This window comes from Haliotis rufescens, unplaced genomic scaffold, assembly GCF_023055435.1.
Source record: "Haliotis rufescens isolate VD_foot unplaced genomic scaffold, xgHalRufe1.0.p SCAF_1, whole genome shotgun sequence".
Classification (NCBI taxonomy): domain Eukaryota; kingdom Metazoa; phylum Mollusca; class Gastropoda; order Lepetellida; family Haliotidae; genus Haliotis; species Haliotis rufescens.
In genome coordinates this window covers 75,837,772-75,858,162 of record NW_025963779.1, presented here as the reverse complement: position 1 = coordinate 75,858,162, position 20,391 = coordinate 75,837,772, and the positions used below count along the sequence as shown (strand labels likewise).

Here is a 20,391-nt window from a genome sequence, read left to right as displayed (position 1 = left end):
ATGGGATGTCTACCGATAGACATGGGAGGCATTGGGGACGGCATAATAGCTTGCCCAAACAGCATTACTGTGATCACATTTCGTACCAAAGGGAGATAAATCCATATCTTCCGATGTGTTTCTTGAAAGTGATGTGATCATACTCAAGGTTGAAAAAAAAGCAAATTTTATGCCTTTGATGTTGACGAACCAAGAAAACAAATAATGGTAATGTATTTGATGTATAAAGCGCCAATGGAACGTAAGTTTCAAAGAGTGGTCTCATGTTAAAAACTTTGTTTTAACAGTAAGCTCCTGAATACTTTATGATGACAAAAAAGCACAAGACAAAGTACAGCAGAAAGGAAATATTTTGTTTTCTTGAAATTCCAAAAAATGGGAAAGGATTTGGTAGGCAATGGAGAGAGCTAATTGGGTGCTGGGAGTTGAAATTACATTCAACGTATATCAGGTGTTTGCAAAAAGGTAAGCTTATCCTGCACCACCGGTGCAAACACATGTAAAGGCAAGTCAATTGTTCAGCCAACTTGGGATTAGTAAACAGAGCATTTGAAGTTGGCATTAACTCCCATGGAGATAATACTGTGATGGGAAAGCACATGGCCAGCGGTTTGATCCTCGGCCACTTCGTATGAAAAGATGTGAAAAGATGGTACTTGATGCTTGGCATAAATGGGATAAAACAAGGACAAGTCGACTCAGAGTCAGTGTGCTGTGTCTGAGTCGGGTGCACTCACACCCGCAATGTTAATTCCTTTAACCTCACCTACACACACCTTCAACACTACGTTAATTCCTTTAACCTCACCTACACACACCTTCAACACTACGTTAATTCCTTACCCTCGCCTACACACGCCTTCATCACGAGGTTAATTCCTTTAACCTCACCTACACACACCTTCAACACTACGTTAATTCCTTTAACCTCACCTACACACACACACCTTCAACATGATGTTAATTCCTTTAACCTCACCTACACACACCTTCAACATGACATTAATTCCTTTAACCTCACCTACAAACACACCTTCAACACTACGTTAATTCCTTTAACCTCACCTACACACACCTTCAACGTCACATTGATTCCTTTAACCTCACCTACACACACCTTCAACATGACATAAATTCCTTTAACCTCACCTACACACACACCTTCAACATGACATTAATTCCTTTAACCTCACCTACACACAACTTCAACACTACGTTAATTCCTTTAACCTCACCTACACACACCTTCAACACTACGTTAATTCCTTTAACCTCACCTACACACACCTTCAGCACTACGTTAATTCTTTTAACCTCACCTACACACAACTTCAACACTACGTTAATTCCTTTAACCTCACCTACACACACCTTTCAACACTACGTTATTTCCTTTAACCTCACCTACACACACCTTCAACACTACGTTAATTCTTTTACCCTCGCCTACACACACCTTCATCACGATGTTAATTCCTTTAACCTCACCTACACACACCTTCAACACTACGTTAATTCCTTTACCCTCGCCTACACACAACTTCAACATGACATTAATTCCTTTACCCTCACCTACACACACACACCTTCAACATGACGTTAATTCCTTTAACCTCACCTGAACATGACATAAATTCCTTTAACCTCTGACCTACACACACACCTTCAACACTACGTTAATTCCTTCACCGGTACTTATTCCAATGATGCAGAATATTGGATAAAGCCCCACTCACTCGTTTACCACCAAGGACCAAACGAACCTACCCACACATTCTGGTTGTCACGGTGATTGTTTGTGAAGTTCAGAATAGATTGATCATTTATTGTCCCCAAACAGAATCCAAACTGAATTAATACATCATCAAATGGGATGTGCACACTTGATTACCGAACTCTGAAATAAACACTACACTGTACATTTTCCCCCACTTGATCAAATAATAGTTTTCTCTGGCACACTGTCAAATGTTACTTCGATGGTCACCTTACAGAGAAACAGCATGGTGCTTCGCAATGCTTGGCCCATATTGGGATGCTTAAGTGGGATTTTGACGTGGGATTTGGAAGAATAGCTTGCCTTCTACACCACATGATTGATTGGTTTGGAGAAGGGGGATTTCAGCAGAAAAGTAATTCTGTTAGAGATGGCACGCTTGGGGACCAGGTCTGACCGAAACGTCAGGAAAGGCTATTGCTCGGAATCACAATGCTATGGATTACGCACAGAATAAATGGTGTGAAAGAAGATCGTCTGGAGAGGGAGCAAATGTTTTCTATTTGAATATTGCAGAATAAATGATATCTGTCTCGACCACGCGATGTACTTGAGGAGATGCACAGAACGAGAAAATTAGATTACTCGCTGAGTACGTTCTATGATAGAGAGACAAAGTTATGGCCATCATCTGCCATAGAATTGCAAATCTCCCGAGTTCTAGATCAAATAGCCATACATGTAGATTGAAGATTTACCACAAATTGAACTAGGCAAATGTAAAAAAGGAAAAGGCAATTTAACGAAGAGATTAAATTATGCATTTTAGAATAAAAGCAAAGGCTGCATATATTGGCCAAATTCACAAATTCATTTCAACTACAAAACTGGGTTTTTAAGTTGGAGACTGCCTATATTTGTTTTAGAAAGTAAAAGATGAAAGGCATAATGTTCAGTACAATAAATACCTTGCAAAAATTGTGACTTTTTAAATTAATACTTTGGTGGAGTATTTTTGTGAATTCAAAAGGTTGAAAATGTGAAATTGTCTTAATAATTATAAAAGCAGATCAACGTTTCATTTATACTGGGAACAAGGTTTATCGACTATGCTTTCGAGTATTTGACTGATTACTGCAGTGGAAGTTTTGTCTATGTTTATTACAAGCAAACGTTTCAAATGATTCAGTGCATGAAAAATGCATGCTGAGACCTCATTTGCTTCAATCTGGAATGGAGGGGCGGTCGGGTAGCCTAGTGGTTAAAGCGTTTGCTCGTCACTCCGAAGACCCGGGTTCGATTCCCGACATGGGTACAATGTGTGAAGCCCATTTCTGGTGCCCCAGCCGTGATATCGCTGGAATATTGCTAAAAGCGGCGTAAAACCAAACTCACTCACTCATTCAATCTGGCATGGAACAATGTGGGATGATAGTTCTGCCATTGAATCTTTCCTAAGCAAGATCATAGCAGTGTGGAGAATTGGATGTAAGAACTCCGAGACTGTGTGGTATGTTGGAGTTCTTTAAGTGGATAGCAGTAGTTCATTATTCTTTAGATACTTTAAGGGCAGCTGTATAGCCTAGTGCTTGATATTGGCTCGTCACTCTCAAGAACTGTGTTCGATTTACCAATTGGGTTCAGTTTAAGTCCCGTTCTTGCAATATTGGTAAAAACAGCATAAATCCATACTGATACTGCTTGAGGTCCAATCACATTGCAGGATTCTGAAATGTTGCCATGGTAATTATTTTATGAGATATATTCATATTATCACTGAATAGTTTATAGGTATTATTTTCATTTCAAAAGGTAAAAATGCAAATCATTTAAGACAAAAAATCACTTAAATATTTAAGATTTTCTAAAATGTGATAATATTGTATTCAGTGAGGATGGGATATCAGTTACACAAGTTTTAATGTACACAAATAAAATGTCATAAAACATTCATAAGTACAAACCTGAGACAAGCAGTCTTGGGATTAGTCAGCTTGTAGTTTGTGCAGCCAGTCTGTCTCAGCCAATCAAACATGAATAGAGGAGCGAGGCACAGATGAGACACTGCCATCATGATGGGTGTTTAGAATACACCCACAAAAGGTCTGGATGGAGAAAAGATGCAAGAAGACATTTTCTGTGTTTATCATTACATAAACTTAATAATATACTCCAAACTTATAGGTTCTATACTTTTATTTGTAATTAGGAACCTTTCTAAAAAATAAAGTTTATTACATCTGTACTTCATGCAATAATGTGTGACGTAATATTCAAAGAGTCAACATGATCTTGTTGTACTCTTAAACATACACTGTTGGTGTGGGCAGGTTATTCACATACACTACAGTCAAAAAATGATACTTGATAGCCATATTGAAATATTACTTTTTAGTATGTAAATTTCAATTCATATGGCATTTCATTTTGTACTTTAAATTCTGTTTCTTAAATCTGATTTTTATGTCTTTATTGCAGTAAGAATATATATGTTTATTAATGAATAAAAAGAAGAATTTACATGAATGAAGAAAAATCAGTTGTCTTTTTCTCTCTAAAGGATTGTATAAAATATATGGTTCTTCTCTGTAGGATAATTACTGAATGCATATGGAAGATCAAAATTACTACCCACGTTACCTTCAAGAAGTAATTCAAGTTTTGACAGCCTCCTTCTAAAACCGAAACTGCGCTGTTGTTTTCCTGAGGATATGAAGCACTTTAAATTCACAATATAATAGACTTGTGTATATCTGAGCTGGCCAGTCAGCTGAATGGCTCAGACACACAAGTTTATGCATACTGGATTTTCTCTGCTTTAAAAAATGAAAAAGCAATAACTTGTTTTTGGGTCTGTTGTATTCCAAACACACTATTGTGTTTTTTCCTGTTTAATTTTCTCGTTTGATCTAATAAAGTCGTGACAGTCAGGAAAGAAGAAATATTCCTGGGAGTAAAGGGCCTATAAATATGGATGAAGGCAGTGATGGATTACAGTTATTATGAGTGGGGATTTTTTTGGTCTTTTTCCATCAATGTTTTTTTAATGAAATCTTAGATCTGTGAGTGAATTGTTAATACTTTTATTCAATATTTGCTTTCAGACTGAAATAGCGAAAAGACTAAATGCAATTTGTGCCCAAGTCATCCCGTTTTTATCACAAGAGGTAAGTTCACAGGTTATGTTATAATTTCTGTTTCCAACTAACCACCCAAGCTGAAAGAAGACCATGTCCATTTTGATTAGCTGGAATGTGTGATCATGCAAATGTTTTACTCACTGTATCCATGGCTATATGGGAATTCAAAATGATAATTATCATGACAATGTTTTGAAAATTGTATCCACATTACACAGTACTCTTATGCATATAACTTTCTGGGCTGTTTCAATTTCTAGCCTGTCAGCTTATGGCTGGTTACTCCATCACATTGTGAATTATTGACAGTACCTTGAATAAATATCTCTCTATTGATCTCACTCATGTTTTTTTTATGTATTTACAAGTAAGGCTAGAATAATTCCCCAAGGGTATTATGCATTACTGGTCTTGAAATTACATTTCTCTACTTTTGGGGAAAGTTAGTCTGGGTATGTTTGAAATATATTAATGTGAATCTTCTTAAGACAAATAGGAAAATAATAAAATGTTAAATCACATTTAAGGTTCAAATATGTTTGTTGACACTGTAAATGTTCTTTTTGCCTTGCTGTTTTTATTGTTCATGATTTAGCATGACCTTGTGTGTAAATATGGACCTGAACACTGGCCATATCAGGGTATGTAAGGAGTGGATGGATCCCTCAATGCCAGCTCCCTGATACATACCAGACACCTGTAATCATGGGTTCAAATCCCAGATTCACCCTGATTGTTTCTAGGTATGTAGACTGCCTCCGTGGTCCAGTGGTAGAGCATCCGCACGGAGAATGGAAGCCTCGGGGTTCGTTCCCCGGTTGCGTCATACCTAAAGACGTTAAAAGATGGTACTTGTTCTTACCCTGTCTGGTGCTCGGCATTAATGACAAAAACAAGTAGTGGTCATCTTGGAGTCAGTATACTGTGTCTGAGTGGGGTATTCATGTTCAACTGCAGCATGGTATCTCAGTGGGCTAGCACTATAAATCGTCATTAGTCCGGACTAGTACTAGCAGCCACACACACACATACATGCACATCGCTACAGAGGTGCAATAATCTTGGACGTGACGTTAAACCCCATTTCACCTCACCTTCTAGGTATGTGTGCACCATGTCTATTTTTGATGGTTTCATGGAAGTGCATCACTTCATCCCTTCCGCTCACATCAAGTTGACATGCAGTGATATAACTGAAATACTGTTCAAAGCAGTGTTATACCAAACTCAATCATTCACCCATTTTTTGCCCCAACACACTTTTTTCCCCAGAGTGTAAAACTCTTAACACATTTCAATGGGACCGGAGCATGCTTTTCTATAGTGTTAACTTTTATTTTCTTTCTCTAAGACAACAGTAGCAAAAGATCAGGGAGAAGAAGAAAATATACATGATATTGATCTTGTGAAAACCAAATTCATTTTAAATGCCCAAAATACTAGGTTCAGCAGATTGTCAGTTTTATTAAGTTAACAGTTTAAATTAAAGTGGTTAAGAATATACTGTTGCTTGACTGATAAGTCAAACATTATGATATATGCTACTCAAAAGAAGTTAAGGAAGCTAAAGATGTTTTCCTATGGCTATGGTGAATCTGTCATAGCTTTTGCAGTTAATGATTACCAGTACCCTTAATTATGTAGAAACAATGTTCCATTTTCACACAATCCACGAGCTGCAACATTTAGACCAAGACTAAAACATGAGCAACTGAAATGAACATATTGTGCAGAAAAAAACAGTCGTTAAATTATCTTAATAAAAATATAATAAAAAGGAGCCCATAGACTCTCTCCATTTTCCAATACTGCAGTAATCTAGACTTGCCAAACATTATAGACTTGCATGGGCTGTATTTGATATATGTGTACCCGGTATCAGGATCTGTAAGACAGACGACTTAGGCCCTCTAAACAAATGTTTAGCTTTAATATTTAATCATGATCTTCACGATTGTCACCAGTTCATAGTGATTCATGAACAAAACCTTATGATGTAGTCCGTAGTGGACAATATACTCTGCTTTTAGTGGAGATTTCTTATGATTTTGGAAACGTATTTTGTCGCTTTTATATATTACCTTCGGTTGTTATTCTTATTCAGATAGGCCTTGATCACTGGGTTCATCCAGATTGTCAGATTTAGTCAAGATTTGGTTTTAGTTTCACTGGAAGTGCTTGTATAAAGTTCATTGGTTGTGAAGCATTTGCATATCTTCAGAAGTAGGTGGATGCCACCAACACACTTCCATGTTCATAAGAAATGTATTAAAAGCAGATTCCAATTGTATGATTCTGACTGTTTTATGAGCAAATGTTTATGAATCGCTACCAAATAGCAATGATACCAGATGTTGGCGAAAAGGTTGAAGCATATCCTGTCCCACTGGTAGCTTCCATCACAAACACATGCAAAGGAAAGTCAATGTAACAATATGAGATAATTTCACACAAGACTTTCTTTTTCAGTGAAAAGGAAATTGCTATAATCATATAGTCATAATCTAAGCTAAAATATTTACTTCATAACCATATTATATATATTTAGTTGGCTGACTTGTATCTACCAGCTAAAAATGAATATTTTTGTCATATTTGTTGTGAAAATTTAATACACCTGTTAAATCAAATTATCAAATGCATATATTCTCTGGCACAATGAACGTCTAATAAAGAACTAAAGAAAAGAGTTTTTTCAAACATAACATTATTATTTGTAATTTTTTATATTTTTTTAGATATTTTTTTTTCTTTCCTTCTTTATGCATCTCAGCAGGTACAGCATATATATACATATCATGTCAGTAAAATTGTGGTACATGGTATTCAAGAAGTGTACATCTTTTCATACATATAAATTCTAGTCTATAAAGTCAACGTGACTGTATCAGTGTGTATTACACATTGGTTTTTAAACAAAGTGTGGAAGGAAGAGCATAACATGATTATGATACACAATCCCTTTGTCACTCAGCCTCATCTTGGCAGCTCTGATTTAATTGATGTCACAAATGATATCATTATCTATAATCATGATGTACATGTTCACTGATAAGTATACACAAGATAGTAAAGTGAAATGACATTAACTTATGTAGAGACATGGTGTACTGATAGGTTTTCTAGAACATCTATCCATCTAGGCTATACTTATCAAGATGGGAGGATGGTATCAAGATGGGTGAAGGATATGGAGGATGGCACAGACAGCTGAATACTCTCAACTGATAAACAGAACAGATCTTATTTCATGAAGCAGTAATGATGTAGTACTTGGAGATACTTTTAGCCTGCTGTCCCTTGTCATGATTGACTGGGGATCAGGTGGCCACAATGACAGCTTGGTGTGGATAGTGTGTCCCCGAGTGTGGTTGGTGATCACTCCATCAATCAGTCCCAGATGATTTCTGCAATTTGCAGAAAAATGTGACTTACTGCAGAAAAGTCATGAAATTTGCCTTTTTTATCAATCAATACACTATTTTTAATTATTTTCAAGCTTTTCAATCAAATTTTTCAATCAAATGATGCCCAAACATTCAACATTCAAGTCAAACTGGTAAATATTAATTCTACAATAAACGGACATTTTAAATAAATAATTCTCACTTTTAGACATTCTTGTGGTATTGTAAGTCCATGTACTTGTCATGTTAAACCAAACCTGTAATGTCTAAATGAAAGGGATTAAAAATTGTTTAAAAAAGCCTGAGTAAATGTATTAATTTTTTAGGGGGAAATGGTTATATTTTTAACACAGAATTAGGGTGACTTTAACACAGAATTCATTTGGGTCTAAGGTGCAGCAGAAATCTCTTTGTGGGTTCCAGTCCCAGATTCTCTGTTTGTCAGCACCATACCCATGCTTTTGGGTTTCATCAAAGTGGTAATTGTTTCAGACCAGTTTCACTTAAGGCTTTCATGCCACCCACCCACTCACTCACTCACTCACTCACTCACTCACTCACTCACTCACTCACTCACTCACTCACTCACTCACTCACTCACTCACTCACTCTGATTATACTTGATGTACAGTAGGAATCAAATCTCAACTAGTATGTCATAATAAAAAAATAAAAAATGTAAATAACATATAAATCATTGCATACATAACATGTGTTTGTTTGTTTGTTTGTTTGTTTGTTTGTTTGTTTGTTTGTTTGTGTCACTATACAAACTTTATCAGTTGGTAGCAGTACATTGTAGCCAAACACTATGGTTTATGTTGTGACATTGTTTGTGTGAAACTATTGTTGATGAATCAAAAGACATATGCTTAATATGCATCTAACAGCTTGTGTCTAATTGGCATTCCCCGAGTGCAGCATTCGTTGACAGTGGGTGATTATGGTAGATGCCATCTCACCAGCATCCTGCAATGTGCTTCATCAGACAGCCCTGTAAATATGGACGCATGTCAGATATCTATTCAAGCTCACCTGGACGATTAGTTCAGCCAGTTTTAAGCATGGCTGCCACGGCAACATGGTCACTTTGTCCACCCAGGGCGATTATTCGTGTATAAATTAAAAGCAAAAAAAGTGTCTGTGTTGTTTGAGAATTCTCAATGTGATGTTATTACTGTCGGGTGAGCTACAGAGCCTTGTGATAACTTCTTGGTTAATGCATCATATTGATTTTATTTTTTGTTAAAGAAAGATTTAAAAGAAATTTTGTCTGCAGAACATTAATTAATCAGGTAAACACAATGTGAAAATACATTTAAGCTGGAGATTCCCTAACAATAAACAGGTGTGCCAGATATATCAATGAGGAATTACACTTTGTGCGAGTTCATTGGAGTATGAAGTTTCATAGCCTGGGGACAAACTGTATAAATGTCAGTGTCAGGTCATGTGATGGCCTCTCATCACATTGACATTCACATTAAAAAATGATGAATTGATGACAAAAACTGTTGGCAAATTTTTGTTAATCACAACAATAGAATGCACACCTCCAACCATGACAGTAAAATCAGAAACCACTATTAACATCCAACTCCAGACACTTCCAACCATGAAAGTAAAATCAGAAACCACTTTTAACATCCGACTCTAGACACTTCCAACCATGACAGAAAAATCGGGTACCACTTTTAACATCTGACTCTAGACACTTCCAACCATGACAGAAAAATCGGGTACCACTATTAACATCCGACTCCAGACACTTCCAACCATGACAGTAAAATCAGAAACCACTTTTAACATCCGACTCTAGACACTTCCAACCATGACAGAAAAATCGGGTACCACTTTTAACATCCGACTCTAGACACTTCCAACCATGACAGAAAAATCGGGTACCACTATTAACATCCGACTCCAGACACTTCCAACCCTGACAGTAAAATCAGATACCCCTTTTAACATCCGACTCCAGACACTTCCAACCATGACAGAAAAATCGGGTACCACTTTTAACATCCGACTCTAGACACTTCCAACCATGACAGAAAATTTGGGTACCACTATTAACATCCGACTCCAGACACTTCCAACCATGACAGAAAAATCAGAAACTACTTTTAACATCCGACTTTAGACACTTCCAACCATGACAGAAAAATCAGAAACCACTTTTAACATCCCACTCTAGACACTTCCAACCATGACAGAAAAATCGGGTACCACTATTAACATCCGACTCCAGACACTTCCAACCATGATAGTAAAATCAGAAACCACTTTTAACATCCCACTCTAGACACTTCCAACCATGACAGAAAAATCAGAAACCACTTTTAACATCCAACTCCAGACACTTCCAACCATGACAGTAAAATCAGAAACCACTTTTAACATCCGACTCCAGACACTTCCAACCATGACAGTAAAATCAGAAACCACTATTAACATCCCACTCTAGACACTTCCAACCATGACAGTAAAATCAAAAACCACTTTTAACATCCAACTCCAGACACTTCCAACCATGACAGTAAAATCGGGTACCACTTTTAACATCCGACTCAAGACACTTCCAACCATGACAGTAAAATCAGAAACCACTTTTAACATCCGACTCTAGACACTTCCAACCATGACAGAAAAATCAGAAACCACTTTTAACGTCCAACTCCAGACACTTCCAACCATGACAGTAAAATCAGAAACCACTTTTAACATCTGACTCCAGACACTTCCAACCATGACAGTAAAATCAGAAACCACTATTAACATCCCACTCTAGACACTTCCAACCATGACAGTAAAATCGGGTACCACTTTTAACATCCGACTCTAGACACTTCCAACCATGACAGTAAAATCAGAAACCACTTTTAACATCCGTCTCTAGACACTTCCAACCATGACAGAAAAATCGCGTACCACTTTTAACATCCGACTCTAGACACTTCCAACCATGACAGAAAAATCGGGTACCACTATTAACATCTGACTCCAGACACTTCCAACCATGACAGAAAAATCAGAAATCATTATTTACATCTGACTCTAGACACTTTCAACGAAATCAAATCTTTCCACATTCATCAAGAGCATGTGTTTGTATACTGTTCTGAACATGTGACAACGATATATCATTTTAATAAAACAACAACGTATTTAATGACATTGGAATTGCGTATAAAGCATTAACATGTGCAACATATTGTGATGTGCAAAGCTTGGTGAGATGATTTATATCCTAATCCATCAACCTGACTGTGCTTGAAGCATGGTTACACCAGCTACACACAACCAGCTGTTAGTCGACAATATTAAACCAGAAAGAAAAATCAACTTTCCATTGCAACAATATTGCTGTAATCACTTAATGGTATTATTTAATGAAAGATAGCCCAAACAGCAGAAAAGAAGTTATAACAATGTTCTTGCGTAAAAATTATGAAAGATGGATTTTAAACTAGGAAGCCTTTTAATTGCCTTTTAGTTCCAGCACTCCTACTCGGAGACAGGTGTTGTCTGTAATCACTACAGCTTGGCTTGGATGAAAGCTCCTAACACTGTATTAAATCACTTCTCAAATATTACTGATGCACAGGTGGCCGATATTGTTGATAACCTTGCATATCACTGGCTAATATCTTTGGCAAAATGGAATAATTTCCCTGGGATCTCTCCAGGGATCTTAACATTATCAGTATTAAACTTATCGGGTTCTGATATGGTTTCATTGATGAAGAGATCACAGAGCTGGCTTGTCTCTGAACTTAAAAGCTTAAAACACTCAATGAGCCTTGTAACCTTTATACCTGTTTAAATGTTAATATAAAAATTGTACTTGAGATGTTTTTTCTGCAATGGAAATACAAACAAGCAGAAAGGAAAAGACACCTCAGAAAATAGTCATCAGGCGTTAATGGATGAGTGCATTCAACTGTATATACGTTTTTAAAACTGATTGTCAATGAGGTTTACATTGTGTTGTGTGTTATGTTAAATCTCATTGCTGGTGATTGATATATTTGTTATGTTTTTAATATTTTAATGTTAGTTTTTAATTGCTCCATGTAATGCTTTTTGTAGAGTAACACAGTTCCTGAAATAAAGTTGTGTATAACAATAGATAAACTAATTCTTCAAAGAAACAAAGTCTTAGAGGAGCCATTAAGTCTCTTAATTTCAAAGCATAAAGGTGGATGAGTCTGGGCAGCTAGTGCTGTGGAATGAATCGGGGTGACTGTTTTATGAAATCTATGCTATAAAATATACTATGATTTTTGTTGCCATAGATATAATATAGTTTGATTTTGATCGGGTATCCACAACATTTGGAGGGTATTTAAGTTTTTTTATCCACCTGTTTCTTGACGTTTGGGTATTTTAACTTGAAAATCTGTTTCTTAACAATCCCTGTAAATCATTTAGAACTATGGGAATAGTAGTAATTCCGTCTGTGTCTGCATGCGGCTCCCTCTCCGGGAAGCTGTTTTTGTTTCCAAAACCTAGCTTTCTATGAAGGTGTTATTTTATTATCACCATACAGAGACTGTTTAAGATACAACTTTGATTTGGCAATTATGCGCTTTTCAATTGGAATCAATCAGTATGTTTGTAGCATAAGCTTTTCCGAATGTATCTGTCGGTAAGGGAATTTCGCGATCGGTTGATACACAATCATTTTATCTCATATAGACATTAATTTTATTTCAATAGTGTATTTATATTTTTTCTGGCGAATTTGATATGCTAGGATTTGATTTGTCTGCATATTTCAGGTTATTTAATGCACATTTTACGCAAATGCGCAGCTTATCTCGAGCTCTGTAGTACTACATAATCAAGCATCATACATTCTCTAAATTCTAAATGTCTGTCAACTCATACATTTTTATAGACCAGACCTCTGCATATGTATCAAAACATTTCTTTCAAGAGGGATGGTTTAGGTAAAAAAAACTCACAACAGTTTTTATTTGTTTAATGTTGCCTCCTTTTTATATAGTGGCAAGAAAACATGTCAAGCAAAACATGAAGTTTACTTAGACCTTGTCCTTGTGGGCAAGTGTGTCAACTTTATGGAGTTTTCACCAAATAGTAACATCTGATTCTCAAATTCGTATGCTATAAAAATATATAAACATCCATGAAAACTGTAATACCAATGAGATCATTCGTGATCTGACAAATAAATCAATGTAAATATATTTCAAGTATCATTAATGATGCCACACTCAACCATGTCAGTGACTGATTCAGCATTCAATCATCTGAAAAGCTGATGGTTGGAGAGCATTATGCTGTCATCTCATGGATTCTAAACATGGTTGATAATGCTGTACTCAACAGCTAATATAACTAATATCTAAACTATTAATAGTGTTTACATTATTAATTCTTACTGCTGTAAAGGTGAGGTACCAGACATCTGTCATCTTCATTCTTATTGGTCAGTGTTCTTGTAAGCTGGTCTCTGATTGGTGGATGTTTGTTTTCAGCATCAGCAGCAGGTGGCAGCAGCAGTTGAGAGAGCCAAACAGGTGACAATGCAGGAACTTAACGCAATTATTGGGGTGGGTAACCTCGATTTTTGTGTTCACATCTTTAAGTCAGTTCAAACAGCAATTTGTTCTGCAATATTTGTATTATGTTTAAAACATGACTGCTCATATTTATGTTTAAAGATATAAACAGTGTGTTTCATTTGTTATGTTTAAAGATATAAATATTTGTAAACGTGTCATTTGTTGTGCATCCTAATTCCTAGTTTAAGAATGCATTTTGTAAGCAGCAACTAGATGGGTTGAGTGTTCAGACTCAGCGACATGGTTGGCTGCACATCCTCATACCCCAATGGATGTAGGATTTTGCTCATGATATCAATCACTGGTTTGTCTGGTCCAGACTAGATTATATACAGGTTGCCTTGAAATGGCGGAAATATGGCTAACTCCAGAATTAATCAACAAACAAAACATTTGAACAGTTTGTGAATAGTGGAGCTGCCGATAAAGCAGGACATGCTTATCCTGTTTGGTTTGGTTTGGTTTGTTGTTTTACGCCGCACTCAGCAATATTCCAGCTATGACGGCGGTCTGTAAATAATCCAGTCTGGGCCAGACAATCCAGTGATTGACAGCATGAACATCGATCCACGCAATTGGGATCGATGACATTACCCTGTTTGGGAACACCTTGTGTCATCACTGATTTTCAGTGATCCATTCATATAATTTGCATGACTATTTTGCCTTTTACGCCAAATGGAATCCGTTTCGGCAGATATGCATGAGTGATTATTCTCTGGCATTCATGTTTTATATCTATATGTGTTGTACTCAGATCTGAGGCTGATTGTCTAATTCATGGTAGAAGCAATATTCATGGCGTCATGTCGAGGTGACATCATTTATACATGACATTATTCCCTGTTATGTATTGTTCATGCAATGTCAATTACCTAACGTCACAATCAAATGACAGCTCTAATCTCTGCCAGTGAAGCTGGTTAGCTGTACCATTTAAACTGGTTATTACTGTTTACAAAAGTGGGAAAAATGATTTGGGATGATAAATAGATTCTTAACCTCTTTTCTTTTGATTCCAAATATATCAACAATCATCAATAATAATCCTAAACTCCTCGGCAAGCCTCGGTGTTTTAGACTTTTATTGACTTGTGTTGATATATTTGATATCAAAAGACAGTTCCGTGAGATTTTCCATTTATTTGCAATGAAGTGAGACTGTGGACGGCACTATCATTCCATACAAACAAAGCAGTGGTGAAACATTGGCTCACATGCTTGTCAATGAGTTCAAATTCACACCAACACAGCCAGGCTGCTTGAGAGCTGTTTTGTCCCACGGAGACTCCAGGCTACCTTGTGGAAAGTCCTTTTGGTCTGTGACGACTAAAGGTTTATGTCAGCGTTCGAAATACCTGCCTGCCCGACCGTCCGAGACGGGTTGATTTCAACTCGGGCTGAGAGATTTTCAAATCCCCCTGCCCGACAGTCGGGTTATATTTTATAGGTGAAAATATTCTAAATATTTCCCGATGATAAGCATTAATTCAGATGTAAAGATGAATGATAAAATGTAACCAAAAAGAAACCCCGTTAGCTTTTAGACAACCTAACATTTAGCGATGCGCTTATGCTACAAGCAATCAGTTTTCATATTTTTAATTAAATTATCCTGAGAAACATATGATTATAGTGGGCAGGCAGGTTTTGGTCAGGGCTGGCAAGTATTTCAGCTAGCCAGTCCTGTGGTCTGGCTGAAATTTTTGGGAGTTTCATACCCTGTTTATGTAAAATAAACTGTGCTAAGAGTGTTGTAGTGCTAATGTGCTTTAATGCAAGTGGCTGTTGTTACTTCAAGTTTCAGTTAGTTCTACAGTAATATGTATGTTTAAGAAGGGGACCGGGTGGTCAGGCTCACTGACTTGGTCGATGATTGTCATCGTATCTCAATTGCATCGATCGATGCTCATGATGGCAATCATTGAATTGTCTGTTATAGCTGGAATATTGCTGAGTGCAGCATTGAGCAACAAACAAAATAGTTCTATGTTAAATTTTATGACAAGCATGGGGTACCGCTTAATCATATGAATCCCTTTGTAGTAACTGTTCCCTCCTCATGATCAAAGTCACATTCCATAGTGATTTCAGGGCTAGAGGGGGCACGGGTGGCCCAGTCGTCTAAGGCGCAGCAATTCGCAGAGTTGTGTCCCTTGGGCACGCCAGAAGCCTATGATTGTGGGTTCGAATCCCGGTTCACCCGGATTTTGTTTCTAGGTTTGTCAGCACCATACATGACTCGTGGGTTTAACCGAAGTGGTAAACATCTGAGACCAGCATCACTTCAGGCTTTCCTCCCACATTAAGCTGACACGCCGTGATATAACTGGAATACCGTTAAAGGCACCAATAAACACAACTCAATCAACAAAACAATTCAGTGCTAGGACTGTCATGAGTCTGTGTTAACTACGAGTGTTACAATAGCCACAATGCTACGATCAGTTTGAGACAAGATGAGGTGTGCATGTCCTGTAACTCCACTTAAACATAACGACCCGTGAAGATTCCGGGGTAGAATACGTCTTCAGCGACCCATGCTTGTCGTAAAAGGCGACTATGCTTGTCGTAAAAGGTGACTAATGGGATCGGGTGGTCAGGCTCGCTGACTTGGTTGATGCATGTCATCGATCCCAATTGCGTGGATCGATGCTCATGATATTAATCACTGGATTGTCTGGTCCAGACTCGATTATTTACAGACCGCCATCATATAGCTGGAATATTGCTGAGTGGGGCGTTAAACAACAAACCAACCAACCAACCAACTTAAACATACCCCTGTGATAATAACATCCACAAAGCTTGACACCAAATATCATATATTTTCTAGAATTTATGTAGAAAATTATTGTTGAAAAAATTATCCAAATTGCTTTCCTTGTTCTAGTATTGTTATGTTATTTCCTTAGATAAGATATGTTATACAAAGCAAACCTAAGTTGAATGTTTGCTGACAATAATAACACAGAAACAGGCTGCAAAAGGGATCTGTCCGTACATATTATTAAGGTGATGCAACACAAAACCATCCTGGAACCAGTCTACGTAGGTTTCTTTGCAGCATTTTTGCTCTTGATATTTCTGTATTTAGTGTGTGATTCTGTGTAGGAGTGAGTACAGTTTTTATGCTGCTTTTAGCAATATTCCAGCAATATCATGGCGGGGGGGATACCAGAAAGGGGGATTCGCACGAAGAATCGGGGGAAACCTGGGTCTTCAGCGTGACAAGCGAACGCTTTCACCACTAAGCGCCCCTCCTGTATATACGGGACATCATAGCTGGTGATATGAAGCAATGAATGAGGCTAATTAGGTGTGTTTAACATCTAAATAAGCATAGCTTGTAGTCGTACAAAATCAGAAAATTTGCATGTGAGAAAAACATGAGCTGTAGAGACAATACGGAAATTTCATATGGACTGTTTGACTCACAATGCAAACACGCACAATATATCTATTTGTGTAAAATGTATTAAAATATTTGAAAAAAATTACTGCTAAATTGATTTGGCTAATATTCCTATTTCTATGCATAAAAGCAATATTTTCCTATTTCAGTGTTAACTGTACTGTTGATTTACTGAATAAACATGTACAAAACCAGCCTATTGGGGCCTCTTTTCAAACCAGTTTTTTTTATGAGAGACAGCTTTATGATAACAAAAGAATAAATCACACAGAGATAATAGTCAGCATAGAGATGGGAGCCACCAAAGCATGGTGTGAAACACACACACACATACGTTGTTTATGCTTGATCTACATACAACAGTTCCGCCACAGCTGGTGAAAAAACAACACAAAGAGTTCTATTTGATGCATTTTTTCATATAATTGATATACAGTTTTGAAAATCAATGTTTTTTTTATACCAGGACAAACAGTGATGTGTTAGGTTCCAGGACTTAACATGAAGTGCACCAACCACAAACTGTTTTGGTTTGTGCAGCCGAAATTAGAAAATTATTTTGAATGGAAGTAAACATTATTGTGAGGTCGACACAACATTTTGTGAAACGTTTTATTGTGATGATTTATGCATGATGTTAAGTGCTGTTGTTCTGTCAGGTGGATAAACACGTGTGGAATGGTATTGATGGATATTGTGTTTTATATTCCAGCAACAGATGCAGGCCCAGCACCTCCCCCACGCCCATGCCCCCCCCATCCCGATGCCGCCCCACCCCACTGGGCTGCAGCCCCCCATCCCCACAGTGTCAGGGTCGGGTCTGCTGGCACTGTCACAGAGCTCCAGCTTCGCTGCTCATGCCCACAGTGTTCTCAACGCTCACAAGGAAGAGAAACGCAGTGGTGAGTTGCACAGATGGTCATGAAGCTATGGTCATGACCGCCTCCGTGGTCTAGTGGTAGAGCGTCCGCCCGGAGACGGTCCAGGTCCAGGGTTCGGTCCCCGGCCGCATCATACCATAATCGTTAATAGATGGTACTTGTTGTTACCCTTCCTGGCACTCGGCATTAAGGGGCTAAAACAAGGACTGGTCAGCTTGGAGTCAGTATACTGTGTCTGAGTGGGGTATTCATGTTAAACTGTGGCATGGTATCTCAATGAGCTAGCAATATAAATCGGCATCAGTCCGGACTAGTACAATCAGCCACACACACACGTGCATGCACGTCGCTATATAAGTGCAATAATCTCAGATGCGATGTTAAACCCAATTTCACCTCACCTCACAAAGCTATTTATGAGCATTTCTCATAACCTTTTTTAAAACTAACTGGGTAGGGAGGGAGGAGTGTTTTAGTTTTTATTCATTTCATTAATAGGTTACAAAGATAAACTGGATTTCAATGTACGAAGTGACCTCTCTTAGTCTGTATTTGGTGCAAAAACTAAATTTGATTTGTATCTTAAAGTGCTTGAAAACATGTGGAAAGAGTAGGGACACGTGTTACGGATGATATGAACGAAAAACTGGTCATATTTTCAATAAATAATATACCGTATTCGACATAATAAGCACCCCGCTCTAATAAACGCCCACAGCGATATTTGCTTATATATTGGCTAGTGAACAATCCCAATTACACAAGACTTATTTATTCGCTTATAATATGCCCTCATGTGCTATATGCACCCTTAATTATGGGCAATTAAATTCTGGAAATATATATCTGTCGTACATGTATATAAACATTTCAGGCTGTCAGCATAAACCACGAAATTTATCTTTCAACTCTGTTTTTTCCACCAAAATACCATTCTAATAAGAGCCCCCTATTTCTTATTTTGATGGCGCCCTGGGCGCTTATTACGTCGAATATGGTATTTGCTTTAGCTACAATGGAATACGCTTCAGTAAAGTAAAATTTCAAGGGACCAAGAAAAAAACCTTCACTTATCTTTTGTTTTATTTATCCAAATATGCCGACGATTACGGAAGTAATGATAGTGTGAACGTGCTGGTATGATGGAATGATTAATTAACTGATTGAATAACAATCCATGTACATTGTACTGAAACGCATTGTTTATCTCCATGTCCCCACACGATCGGCTAATAGTGTTAAAGGTGGACTGACTTGACGATGGTCCTTCTTTTGCACCTGTGTGGATTCTGGGTAAGATGTAGGCCCCAGGTACCTGTGCTTGTCACAAGAGGCAACTAAATGGATTGGGTGGTCATCATTCCATCATGACGCTTTTTTCAAACTAGTGTGTGACCAAATTAACATTTGTGCAACCAAATAAACACAATTGTTTATTTGTGTTTTTTAAAAATGAAATTAAAAACAAAACAAACATTATGATGATGCAGGTGGTGCCTGAGAACCACGATTATTATTTTTTAGCCCAAACTAAATAAATATATTTCTGTATACTACTTTACGTAGGCGTGTATTTCCATGTTATAAGCAATTGTTTATGGTTAACCAACCAGTCATTGGCGTTTGTTGTTCTTTTCATATTTCCTGCCTTAGAAGAAGAAGAGAAACATGTAAGTATAAGCTTCTTAGCAGGCAAGAACCACATCTGAGTATATTTCATACATGCTGAGAGACCTGTGAAGATCCGGGGTAGAATAGGTCTTCAGCAACCCATGCTTGCCGTAAAAAGGTGACTATGCTTGTCGTTAAAGGTGACTAACGGGATCGGTTGGTCAGGCTCGCTGACTTGGTTTATACATGTCATCGGTCCCAATTGCGTGAATCGATGCTCATGGTATTAATCACTGGATTGTCTGGTCCAGACTTGATTATTTACAGACCGCTGTCATATAGCTGGAATATTGCTGAGTGCGGCATTAAACAACAAACCAACCAACAACCAACCAACCAACATGCTGAGACCTGTGAAGATCCGGATTAGAATTGGTCTTCAGCAACCCATGTTTGTCATAAGGGGCAACTATGCTTGTTGTAAGAGGCGACTAATGCAATCGGGGGATCAGACCGTTGACTTGGTTGATGCATGTCATCGTATCCCAGTTGCATGGCACGATGCTCATGATATCAATCAGACTCGATTCTTTAGAGACCGTGGCCATTAGCTGGAATATTGTTGAGTG

The 20,391-nt window shown here is 37.6% G+C and overlaps 1 protein-coding gene across 4 annotated transcripts in view; it reads left to right on the top strand.

The window, feature by feature from the left end:
• Nucleotides 1–20,391, top strand: part of LOC124146824 (transducin-like enhancer protein 1) — an 84,524-nt gene that overhangs the window by 36,160 nt on the left and 27,973 nt on the right. For 2 of the 4 annotated variants that reach the window (XM_046517297.2, XM_046517299.2), the window contains exons 5-8: nt 4,822–4,884; nt 13,769–13,843; nt 17,983–18,172; nt 19,805–19,821. In XM_046517297.2, the coding sequence (XP_046373253.1) occupies nt 4,822–4,884; nt 13,769–13,843; nt 17,983–18,172; nt 19,805–19,821 (345 nt within the window). The remainder of the gene's footprint in view (nt 1–4,821; nt 4,885–13,768; nt 13,844–17,982; nt 18,173–19,804; nt 19,822–20,391) is intronic. The other 2 variants (XM_046517300.2, XM_046517298.2) reach the window with 2 other exon arrangements.